Source organism: Leishmania infantum, chromosome 33, assembly GCF_000002875.2.
Source record: "Leishmania infantum JPCM5 genome chromosome 33".
NCBI lineage: Eukaryota > Euglenozoa > Kinetoplastea > Trypanosomatida > Trypanosomatidae > Leishmania > Leishmania infantum.
In genome coordinates, this window is record NC_009417.2 from 1,433,722 (window position 1) to 1,445,335 (window position 11,614).

The following is an 11,614-nucleotide window of genomic DNA, read 5'->3' on the forward strand; positions in this document are numbered from 1 at the left end:
GGTAGAGTGAGTTGCCCCTCCCCTCACCGCACGAGAGCACACATCCCCCTTACTGCTGTTGCCGCTCGTATCGGGTGTGGTGTAGATCACGCATGCAGCTTTCTTCTTTTTTTCTCCGTGTTCCACTCTCGTATGAGAGCCACTGCAGTGCGCGCGTGTCTTGGTGTCCACACTCGTACTCTTTTGCTTTCATGTTCACCGTGGATAGATCTGGCTGCGCCTCTCGTGGCGCCTTTCATACCAGCCGCACACACCCACACAAGTAACGCTCTTTCTCATCCTTCTGCCCCAGTTTCAACAGCACAGTTCCAACCGACGCTCCTGCTGCGCCTCGCTCCAGAAAGCAAGAGCCACTTCTGCTGACAACGAGACAGGGAATCTGTGTACATGCCGCGTTGCCATGATGACGCGCTTTCTGGTTGCTCTTGCCTCCACCACCTTCCCTTCTCTATCTTTCCCCCACTCATCCTCACACATGCAAGCCGGGCGCGCTTATCTTTTCCTTTCGCTTCACCCCCTACCCCCCCCGCCACACTGCCCTTTTCGTGCTATCGCTCGGTACATCGGCAACAACGCTTTCACAGAGAGGGGCAAAGCAATGGTGAACTATCCGAAGAAGAAGGTGATGCACTGCGGCGACGCGCGCTGCAACGCACACAAGTCGTTCAAGGTGGTGCAGTATAAGGCCGGCAAGGCCCGCCTTTTTGCTCGCGGTAAGCGTCGTTACGACCGCAAGCAGTCTGGTTATGGTGGTCAGACCAAGCCCGTCTTCCACAAGAAGGCCAAGACTACCAAGAAGATTGTGCTGAAACTCCAGTGCTCTGGTTGCAAGTCTATCCGCCAGGTTGTCCTCAAGCGCACGAAGCACTTTGAGCTGAACGACAAGAAGAAGACCGGCAACAAGGACCCCACCTGGTAAGCCACTCGCGCTCCCCGTGCTCACCGCACGCACAGCAAAGCCCACCCCACCCCCACGCATCATGTCGTCGTTTTTCTTTTAGTTTCTGGTTGCAACATACCTTTTGATTTGTTACTTCACGTGATACAAGCAGAAAAAGAACGGTGCAGCAGCGGAGCTTTTCAGAGGTGGGCCTTCGCCGCCTCTCTCGTCCTCCAACATCTCTCAGAGCGCCCTCTGTGGGGTCTCGAGGCCTGCAGGAGTCGGGCTGTGTGTGCATGCCTGCAGCCACCGCTCCTCGTCCCTATCGCTACAGATTCCCGTATGCAATAACCACGACGCTGCTGGCATCTCTGCACTTCTGTCTGCGAGCGTACGTGTGCACCTGAATACGATAGTCGCTCTCTGTGCTCGAGCTCCCCCACTGTTTTATGCATCTCCCCTCTCCCCCACTACAATGCCTGCATCCTCTCATTTTCCCTTCCCCCCCCCCGGTAGTCTTCCTCCCTCCCTCCCTCCCTCCCCCTGTTGCCTTCCTCAAATACCAGCACCCCCTACCGAACCATTTCGTCAAACTTCCCGTATCTCAGACAAGCAATATGTTCCGCTTCACGCACCGCGCCCTCGCCCGCAAGGCCGCAGTAAAGGCTGGCAGCAGGACCTCAGCTGCTGCGGGTACCACAGCTGCCCTCCACGCGGCGCAGGCTTCCCCTCAGAATGCGGTGAGCATTCCGCCGATTCCGGGCGTGCGCAGCGTCCGCGCGTTCCGCACGCAGAAGATGGAAGCGTTGCAGCCGCAGCCCGCCGCTGCTGCAGGCAAGAAGGCCTTCGCCACCAAAGGGTCGAAGCACGCCAAGGCAGCCTTGAAGTCTCGCCCGTCGAAGAAGGTCCAGGTGCCGAAGAAGGCCGCCGCGCCAGCGAAGGCACAGCAGGCGAAGCAGGTCAAGGCGCCAAAGAGCGCCGCCAAGGAGATCTCCAAGAAGGCCAAGACCGCCAAAGCGCGCAAGTAAACGCACCTTTCATCAACTTCAGGTGACGAGGCAGACAGCTTTCACGACGGAGGAGATACCAAGGAGGTGCCACAATGCTGACAGCGATCAGGGCTGTTGAGGCAGCATCGGCATCACTCCCACCGATGTCGCGCTTTCTCTCGCTCATGCCTGTCCACTTTCCTCCCACGCGCCCTTCCCTTCTCCAGAGTCGTCGTCGGAGTTTTCCCATCACCCATCCCTCTCATAGATTATCCGCCGTATTTTCTTTCCGTCTTACACCATTCAACATGAGTTCGCTTGCGAACTCATTCTGAGCTGGGTTAGTGCTTCGACAGTCACTGCCCCTCCCTCCCTCCTTCTCTCTGAGAGTACGCGTGCGCGTGTGTGCATGTGCGTGGCTGTGCACAAGCGCGGTTTCCTTTTCCTTTGTGCGAGGGAAGGGGGCTTGTTCTTCGTTCTCGGATGTTGTTTTGGTGTAGCGTCCGTGTCCCTAACTGATTGGTGTTTCTTTTTCTGAATCTTGTGGGGTGTGTGGATGTGGGCAGGTCTTGACCCTCGGCTCTCCTCCTCGCTCGCACCGCTTTTCCTTTTAGTCTTGTGGTGCGTGGCACATATTTCACTCGACCCTCATCAATTCCTCCTCTCCCTCTCGCGCTCTCACCTTCGCCTGCTTCAGCCTCTCCGTGCGTGTGCACCTGTGCTCATGCCTTCCTGTTACGAATGTAGGCGAAGGAGTAGATGCGGGCCCGCGAGAGCTGATTTTGCACAAATGATTAACATGAGCCCCCGTACCACTCGTTTTCCTCGCCCCCTTTCTCCCGCTCCGTATCTCTCTCGCTCGTCCTTTTTCGCGCTCCATCGCTGCGGCGCCGCGTGCGCCCGTGACAGAGAGCAGAGAGCACAGAGCAAGGAGGGATGCGTTTCAGGAGAGGAAAAGGCATAGAAATCATAATGCAAGTGCAACGATGGCGCACGACTACCTTTAAGAACGAAACATATCCAGCGTTGAAACAGCTACGCACGTTGCCGAAGACGACGCGTCCAAGGCGTCGTGCGCATCAGTTGTATCACGAGGCTTCCCACGATGGAGACGCCTTCCTTCCCCCCCCCGTCCCTTCTTGTCTCCCTCCCCTCTACCTCCAACGAGGGTGATTTCAAGATGGTATGTTTGTGCGCATGCCGACATGTATGCTGGTGCCTCTCCCCCTAAACGTCCACCAACAGTCATGTTATCTTGTTGCTGTTGTTGTTTTTCAGAGGCCGTGGTGTTACCAAGGTGCTTCTTGTATCTGAAATCTCTGCGCCTCTCTTTTCTCCCTCTTCCCGGCCATCATCACCGTTAGCCTCTTATACGCCGTGGCACAGACGTGGTGATTTGGTGTCTATCTGCCTGTCTGTTGTGATTACGGGCAGCCCACGAGGAGCAAGTCCTACAGAGAGACCTATCAAGAGAGAGCGAGAGAGGCACAGCCTGCAACCGAACGACATTATTTGGTGGTGCTGTCGCTTCTGCTTCACACTTATCCCCGCCACCGCCACCGAGTTGTCTCCTTTATTTCTCTGACTTCTCACTACCCAGACTTCGAAGAAGATGTTGAGAACGCTTCTTCTGTTTGGTGGGCGCGTACGGCGATCACCCGTCCTCCGACCGGGCGCAAAGGTGGGCGCGCAAGACACAAAAGCTGCAGAGCGAGCGCTCCGCCGCAAGGCGGAGCTGGCAGCTGAGAAGCAGTTCATGAAGCTCATCTGCACAGCCCGAACTCAACGACAGCGTCAAATCGCCGACGCCATACGGCGAGCCTTAGCTGCCAAGTCTGACGCAGCAGCTACAAAGAACGACGCGCGATATGTTCGAAATCGCAAGATTGCGAGGGCAGAACTTGCAGCAGTGCACAGGGAAGTGGCACAGAAGGCGGCGGAGGCGAGGAAAGCGCAGGCGGCCAAGCCCGTCAAGGCACGGCTTGTGCGGCAGCCCTCCAGAATGCTCGACAAGAAGAAGCAAGCGGCAAATGAGAAGCGCTTCTTAGCCACGCTGCAACAGCGGCTGGAGCGACGAAAGGCGCGGGTCGCGGCACTTGTCGCGAAGACCGCGAAGATGGAAGAAGCAAAGGCGAAGGCAAAAGCGAAAACCGAGGCGAAGGTGGAAGCGCTCGCTAAAGCCGAGGCGGCTGCCAAGGCGGAACAGCGCTTCGAGGAAACCATCCGCCGGCGCCACGAGCAACGGGCTGCGCGCGTCAAGGTGCTCGTGGAGAAGCGCACAAAGGTAGCGGCAGCGGAGGCAGAAGCCGCGACTGCGAGCCAGGAAAATGAGTTCACCGCGGAGCTTAACCGGCTTATGGAAGAGCGAGACGCACGCGTTCAGGCTATCATCGCGGAGCATATGAACGCAGCAGAGGTCGCTGACAGCGAGCAGAACGCGGAAACTCCAGCGCCGGCACCAAAGGCAGCGGCCTCGACTAGTCGCAAGTCCCAGCGCAATGTGAACGCCAGTGCCGCGGCACTGCTGGACACGTCTGATGAGGCCACTGCGCCGGCAACGCCGCAGCGGAAGGCGGCGCCGACGGAAGTGAAGGCGGTAGAAGAGCCTGCGAAGAAGCCTACCACGCCACGACGGCGGGGCCGACCTGCATCAAAACCACCGCACGTCGCCACGGATGTGCCGAGTGCGGCACCAGTGGAAGCCGTTGACGAAGCAGAGGCAGCAGCGTCGGCAGTGCAGGAAGCACGCGCGGCAGAAGAATTGCTACCCTCACCATCACAGCCGCGTCGACTGGCAGCTGCCGACCTGGAGGAACTGGCAAGCGCGCATGAAGATTTTGTGGCGCACTTAGAGAAGGCGAAGGAACGCACCACAGCACCATCGTCGACTCGTGTCTCACCGGTGCCGAGCGCCCTTGCTTCGTCATCAGAAGCCCAGAGAACGTGGGTGATGGCCGAGAATACAACAGGGCTATTCCGCTTATAGAAAGAGACGAGTGAGCTTGCCTGCGTTGCCGTTTCTGGTAGCTGACACATCCCTATGGCGCAGAAGAACGCGATCATTGTGAGCGTGCGCCATGCGAGTTTGCGATAGAGTGACAGAAGCCTGTTCGTTTTGTGGGCTGCTTGGCGCGATGCTTAGGGAGCCGACGAGGCACCTACATTTCCCTCCGAATGCGCACTGACTGTGTTTACCGTGTGCGCCACAAGTCAGCGCCGCCTCCACCACCACGTGGCGAGAGCCTTTCATCGATTCCCTCCTTCCCTTTCCTCCGATCTGCTCCTCTAGAAGGGGCCACAGACGGATGGCGTGCTTCAGACAGTTCGATAGATGCTGTGCCGAACGCGTTTTGTGTATATATGTGTGTGTGTGTGATGTCGGCGCTGCCTTGCTAACGGCGCGTATTCCTTTGCTGTTTCTGGTGTAATGGCCTGGCAACGAGGGATGGCGCAAGGGTGTGCCTGTGGGCGGGGGGGGGGTAGGCGCGATGATCAGAAGGGTGGTATTGCCTGCAGCCGCCTTGTCCATCTCCGCGTCACCCGCCGAACTGTGTGTTGTATGGATGCGCCTTTGTCTTCTCTTGGTTTTCTCCTCCTCGTCTGATCGCACCGCTCATACACGGCGAGTTGCGACTGTTTACTTCATAGAAATCTGCGCGGCTGTGTGCTTCAAATGTAAACAGCAGCGAGTATGTAACGATGCTACGGCGGCGCTCGACGTCGGAAGAGTGCACGCACCGTACAGGTGCGTCGTTAACGATCGCCCGCACAGAGACACTGCAGTCCCCAGCGAGGCACCTCTGAAGAAAAAGGTCGTACGCGACGACGGCGCACACGTGTTGATTTGTTTCGGTCACGAGAGCGTGCCACGTAGCATCACCTCTGTTCTCATCTCTTCTTCGGTCGATTAGGCGTGCGTGATCTCGTTCTCAAGTGTGTCGGTGTTGCACACCACCTCCTCTGCTGTGGCAAGCGCTGCTCTTTCTCCCTCCTCTCTCCTTTGCCCGCTTCACTGCTCTCACCCTCTGTGCAGTGTTTTCGGGTGCGCTTTATGCGTTCTCACGTCTTCACATGGGCTAGCTGCACAGCCTCTTATCGCTGAATTACTAGTGCTGCAACGATGAGACTCACCGATGCGCCGTGGTTTGCCATCCCACTTGCCACCGCCACGGCTGTGAGAGTGGTGACGGCGATCGTGAACCTCAGCAACCGTCGCGAACTGCGCCTGCGGGCTGGCTCGAGAGCTGCACGTGATGCCGAGTCTCTTATTGACGCGGTTGGACGCCTCGCCGACAACGCCGGCGACGGCGTCTACCCTTTCACCGAGAATGCGTCGACGACGGTCATTGACCTGAACACAACACACCGCCGCATCGAGGTGTCCCAGGCACGGCTGTGCAGCCTCAGCTGCGGTTTACTTCCCCTCTTTGACTGCTACGCTGTGGCGTGCCGCTGCGGTACGGTTCCAGATGCGGTGAAAGCGGATGTGTGGAACTGCCTCTGCGCCGTTGTGGAGGCGCACTTACAGGCGTACGTCAGCGCCAGTGCTCTAGCAGCAAACGTCTCTGAGGCTGCAACCGCTCTGGCGATGTGCGAGATGCTTCTTGGACGGCGCTACCATGTGGCGCGCTTCCTGGAGGCCCCGCTAGCCTCGTCTCGTCTGCTGCTCGGCACACCCCCGCGGCATCTTCTGGCAGAAGCGGTGCGCAAAAATCGTGACGAGAGCTGTACCATGCGCTCTCTCGTCCTCTTCGCAGGTCTCCTCCTTAATGCATGCACTCCTCCTGCGAAGGCGCTTCTCGCCCTCCTTGCTGTCGTTAACGTCACGTACATCTCGCGACTCATGTGCACTACGTCGTCTGCGACGGTGCCATCGGCGCTCCGCTACACCATAGACGTCCTCAATGAAGCCACAACGACCGGCGCAGCGCAGCTTTGCACGTGGAGGCGCTTTGTGGGGCAGGTGGCGACTTCCGCACCGGGCCGCATGTTAGCCAGCGCCACCCTCGGTGCCGTCGTCTCGCATCTCTTCAACTCGGCCAAAGAGGCCGCATCAGACGCCGTGCTGCGCAGCTTCCACATGACCCTCAAGACGGACACGCTGCTAGCGCTCACGCGCTTCGACTTTGTTGCGGACGCACACTGGTCCCTACCAGGCCGCGTCTACACGGCACTTGGCGTGGTCACCAACTTCTCCTTCGCGGACGTTGACCGCTTGCTAGACGTGGTGGCGGACCGAGTGCAGCGATGGCGCACCGTGTGGCGGCTCCCGGTGGCATGCATGGTGGGGTGGCTAACGCGTCAAGGGCTGGACTGGCTGCAGCGGTGCTGGACGCGTGCCTGTCTGATGACGTCGTTTGTGGCGTGCTACGGAGCCGCCGAACAGGGGTGTTACACGGCCCCACGCGAGCGGGTCGGCGGCGCTGAGTGTCCCTTATCATTGCCCCTGTGCGGTGCGCATTACGGCCTCCAAGTCCTGCTACTTGCTGCTGTATCTCCCTCTCGCACGGCATCCGCATCATCTGCTGTGGTGCAGTGCTTGGCGGAGCACACTCGCTGGCCACTGTCGCCGCGCCCCTGCCTCAGGGCAACAAAGCAGGTGCTGCGCGCCGTCTCCACTGCCGACGGGGCTGTCGAAGTTCTCCGCGCTCGGTACGACGCCGTACGCGAGCTCTGTGCATCCCCTGCGGAGGACGCGCAAGCGCCGGCCTCGTTTGCCGCGACGTTGAGTCTGCGGCGTGCGAGCGGAGACGGCCTTTTTATGCCACCGACTCGGCCGTCAGCCTTGGCGATGGACTTGGGGACCCTTTGCGGAGACGTTCTGGAAGACGTGATGAACAAGGTGTTCTCAAGCAGCAATGGCGTCCCGATAATGGCGGCTGTTGCCGCGATTGAGGCTCACTCGCGTGCGCAGCACAGCACAACGTCACTGCCGTCAGAGGATGCTGTAGCGGCCGTCTACGATGTGGCCAGGGTGGTGGACAGTGGCGCCGTGTTCGTCGTGCCGCCAGCGCGACCGTGGACGCTGGTGTCGTCCTTCCAGTTCGACGTGCAAACGGCTCAGTTGCATTATGACGAGCACGAAGCGTACGCCCGGAGCGTGGCAACCCTTGTGCACGTGCAGCACACGCATCGGCCCGAGCTCGACGGACAGCCGTGGGCGCACTACAACACACCTCCTTCCTTGCTGCGTCCCCGCAACGACACCAGCGCTGCCTGGCATGTGACGTTCGATCACGTCTCCTTCCGCTACCCTGGCACAGAGCATGACGTGCTGCACGACATCACCTTCGACGTTGCAGCCGGTGGCTTTCTCGGCATCGTGGGCTACAGTGGAGCGGGGAAGAGTACGCTGCTGCTCCTCCTTTCACGCGTTTACGCGCCGACGCGAGGACATATACGCATAAACGGCCACCCGATCGAGTGCATCCCGCCGCGCGCGCTTCGCCGCCGACTGGGGAACTGCTGGCAAGGCGACAGGGACACCTGCTTCTTGGAAGGGATAAGCGTGGAGCGCAACGTGGCGTACGGCAACCTCGCGGCAGCCTCTGGCGGCGCCATCACCGCGGCCCTTCAACAGGCCTGCATCGATACAGCGGTCGAAGCACGCCCCAGCGGGTTGAGGGAGCCGCTGCGGTGCAGCGAATGGAGCGGCGGCGAGGTGGCGCGACTCATGCTGGCTCGTGCGTTTATGGTGCCTGTAGACGACGCAGGAGTGTACATGTTCGACGAATGCACCAACGGCCTTGACTCGGTGACGGAGGCCAAGCTGTTTCCACGCGACCTCTGTCGACAGAGAAACGCCACACGCGTTATGGTGTCACATCGCCTAGCGTCGGTGCGTGCGGCGGACGAGATTCTCGTTCTCGCGCATGGGCGCATTGTAGAGCGAGGCACCTGGACGCAGCTTCTCCGCGGTGGCGACGACTCTCTCTTCTGCACCCTCTACCGTGCACAGGCAGTGAGCTGACGGCGAGGCGTTGGAAAGGCCAAACAGTGGAAGGGCTCACTAGGGGCGGACGGGGCGTCTCTAGCAGGTGATGGTTTGTTTGCGTTGATACATGGTTCTTGTTTGTTGGCCACTGCTACTAACCACGTGCATACCATCACGCCCTGATAGGCGGAACTCCCAGCTAATGCTAGTAATAGTGGCACGCGAGAAAACACCCCATGTCGTTTGGAGAAATCGTGCCGGATCTCTGCCGCCCCTCCCCCCCCCCCTTCGCTCATCGTCGCTCCACATATTTCCCTCCATCTCTGTCCGCCACTTCCACTCTCGCTCCGTCTCATCGCGTCACACGCACACGCATGTGCGCCCCACCCACCCGCCACTTTTTTCCTTTAGCACCGCACAGTTTACTCGCCCTTGCCGCCGCTGCTGTGTCTACCTGCGCTGCTGTTAGGCTTTTACAGACACTTTTTCGCCTTCGCCCTTCTTTCACTCTTCCCCACCCGCCACCATGAAGTCCGTCTTGAAGGCTGGCTTGAAGAAGGACGTCGACGTCAGGGTGCCGTCGGCGGAGCTCACCATCAAGCAGATCCAGGACCAAATCCCCGCCAAGTACTTTGAGCGCTCGGCGGTGTGGGGCATGTACTACGTCTTCCGCGACATTTGTCAGCTGCTTGTGGTGCACTGCATCATGTACCTCGCGGTGATGCCAGCGCTGGCTGGTCTTGAAAGCCGTATGTACGAAGCCGCTGGCGCCACCTGGGTAAGCTGGGCGCTCGTCAGCGCGGTGAAGCTGGCTGCGTGGAACGTGTTTTGGTTCGTGCAGGGCCTCAACGGCACTGCTCTATGGGTGCTCGCCCACGAGTGCGGTCACCAAGCCTTCAGCCCGTACCGTTCGCTGAACAACGCAGTTGGCCTTCTCCTCCACTCATCCGTTCTCGTCCCATACCACAGCTGGCGCATCACCCACGGCAACCACCACAAACACACAAACCACCTCACCAAGGATACGGTGTTCGTGCCGCGCAAGGAGAGCAAGGTGATCGACCTCCTCGAGGAGACGCCGCTGGTGATGGTGACTAACATGCTGATCATGTTTATTTTCGGCTGGCCAGGGTACCTGTTGTTCAATGTGGCGAGTCAGGACTACGGTCGCCGAGCCAACCACTTCGAGCCTTCGTCGCCGCTCTTTCGCAAGGAGGACGCGCACGATATTGTGCTGTCCGACATCGGCATCTTCGCCGCACTCACCGTTTTGGGCCTCTGCACCTACCAGTACGGCGCCCACAACGTCTTTTGCTGGTACGTCGTGCCGTACATGTGGGTGAACTTCTGGCTGCTCTACATCACCTACCTCCAGCACACCGACATCCGCATCCCGCATTACAACCACGAGCACTGGACGTTTGTGCGCGGCGCCGTTGCGGCAGTGGACCGCGACTACGGCTTCCTCATGAACAACTGGCTGCACCACATCAACGACTCCCACGTCGTGCACCACCTCTTCAGCCAGATGCCCTTCTACCACGCAATTCAGGTGACGCGCCACCACATCAAAGCCATCCTCGGCGACAACTACGTGGAGGACAGGCGCCCGCTCATTGACGCACTCTGCACGAGCTGGAAGGAGTGCGCCTACGTCGTCCCGTCCGAAGGCGTCAGCGTCTTTTACGGCTTCAACAAGAAGCGCGCGTAATTTGGAGGAGATGCAGACTTAGTCCACATCCCTCCCCTGGCGTGCCACAGGAGCTATTTCCCTCCGCTTTTTTTCCTCACTTCCAATCCTTCTATCGCTGCGCACTTCTCTCTGACCCTCACGCCGCATGCTGCAAGTTTGCATGCGCCTGCGACATCGCAAAAAAAAAAGTGCTGAGATCGGTGAAGAGAAGATCGGCTTATGTGAGCATCGAATGGCGAGGCCCGGCGCCTTTCGATACTGTCAGTGGGAGAATGCATAATAACTTTTTTGCCTTTTCTAGCATAGCCTTTCTGAGGTAGTGAGTGACGGAAAGACTGCTTCGCGTCTGCACATTTTACCCTATTTTCTTATTTGTTTCAGAATTTAGTGCTCCACTTTCCTCTTTTGTCTGCCTTTAGTGCTCGACGTATAATTCATGTTTGCCAACCTCCCAATTGTACACATCAGCGTAAACGGTGCACAGACGACAGCGCACCGCGGCGGAAGACATCTCCACACAACTGCGCGCCTGGGCATGCCCAACGCCAATCTCATGCGCTGAACTTGGCGGCCGTTTTTCCGGCCTCTCCCTCTGCGGCCTGCCACCGCCACGCCTTCACTCCCTAGGCATCCCCCTCCCCGTCCCCCCGTTTCCCTCGTCTGCCCTGCCGCCGCCGCGGGTGCTTGGCGCGCCGGGCCAGGGCACCCCCCCCTCCAAGGGGGCGCAGACGCTCCCCGCCCGGCCAGGGGGCACACGGCCCCGAGCCCTGGAGGCCTTAGCCGAGACGGCGAGCGCCATTTGCCGCGGGCGGCCCTGGGACGAAGCGGTTTCAACGAAACCCCTGGCAACAAGCATGCGCAACCCAAGCCATCCCGACAATTCAAACAACAGCTGCATCCGCCAACTGTTTCGGCGTGTTGGCTGCGCCGCCGTCATGCTAAGCATGGCCCCCGGCAAAGACTATGCTGTACCAAGTCGAATTGCAGTGGGCCAAGCGGCACCAAAGAGCGTAGCTGGGCCCGCTCCTTGATGAACCCTGCCTTCAAGTCTGTATCCTGCAAGAGCCGCATCCCCCCCTCCCCCCCATAGACCCTACAAGACACTAAGCCACCCTGGT

At 59.4% G+C, this 11,614-nt stretch overlaps 5 protein-coding genes across 5 annotated transcripts; all 5 read left to right on the forward strand.

Annotated features, from left to right (window-relative positions):
• Positions 1-598: 598 nt before the first annotated feature.
• Positions 599-919, forward strand: LINJ_33_3380 (putative 60S ribosomal protein L44; the record flags this gene model as incomplete). The annotated part of the gene is made up of 1 exon (XM_001468346.1): positions 599-919. One exon carries the CDS (start codon positions 599-601, stop codon positions 917-919), a length of 321 nt encoding a protein of 106 aa, XP_001468383.1.
• Positions 920-1,497: 578 nt separating this feature from the next.
• On the forward strand, positions 1,498-1,908 carry LINJ_33_3390 (h1 histone-like protein; the record flags this gene model as incomplete). The annotated part of the gene is made up of 1 exon (XM_001468347.1): positions 1,498-1,908. The coding sequence occupies one exon, from the start codon at positions 1,498-1,500 to the stop codon at positions 1,906-1,908; it is 411 nt and encodes a 136-aa protein (XP_001468384.1).
• Positions 1,909-3,481: 1,573 nt separating this feature from the next.
• Positions 3,482-4,855, forward strand: LINJ_33_3400 (conserved hypothetical protein; the record flags this gene model as incomplete). The annotated part of the gene is made up of 1 exon (XM_001468348.2): positions 3,482-4,855. One exon carries the CDS (start codon positions 3,482-3,484, stop codon positions 4,853-4,855), a length of 1,374 nt encoding a protein of 457 aa, XP_001468385.2.
• A 1,134-nt stretch (positions 4,856-5,989) lies between these two features.
• On the forward strand, positions 5,990-8,839 carry LINJ_33_3410 (ABC transporter family-like protein; the record flags this gene model as incomplete). Its single annotated transcript, XM_001468349.1, has 1 exon — positions 5,990-8,839. The coding sequence occupies one exon, from the start codon at positions 5,990-5,992 to the stop codon at positions 8,837-8,839; it is 2,850 nt and encodes a 949-aa protein (XP_001468386.1).
• A 490-nt stretch (positions 8,840-9,329) lies between these two features.
• LINJ_33_3420 (delta-12 fatty acid desaturase) lies at positions 9,330-10,514 on the forward strand (the record flags this gene model as incomplete). Its single annotated transcript, XM_001468350.1, has 1 exon — positions 9,330-10,514. One exon carries the CDS (start codon positions 9,330-9,332, stop codon positions 10,512-10,514), a length of 1,185 nt encoding a protein of 394 aa, XP_001468387.1.
• Positions 10,515-11,614: the final 1,100 nt, after the last annotated feature.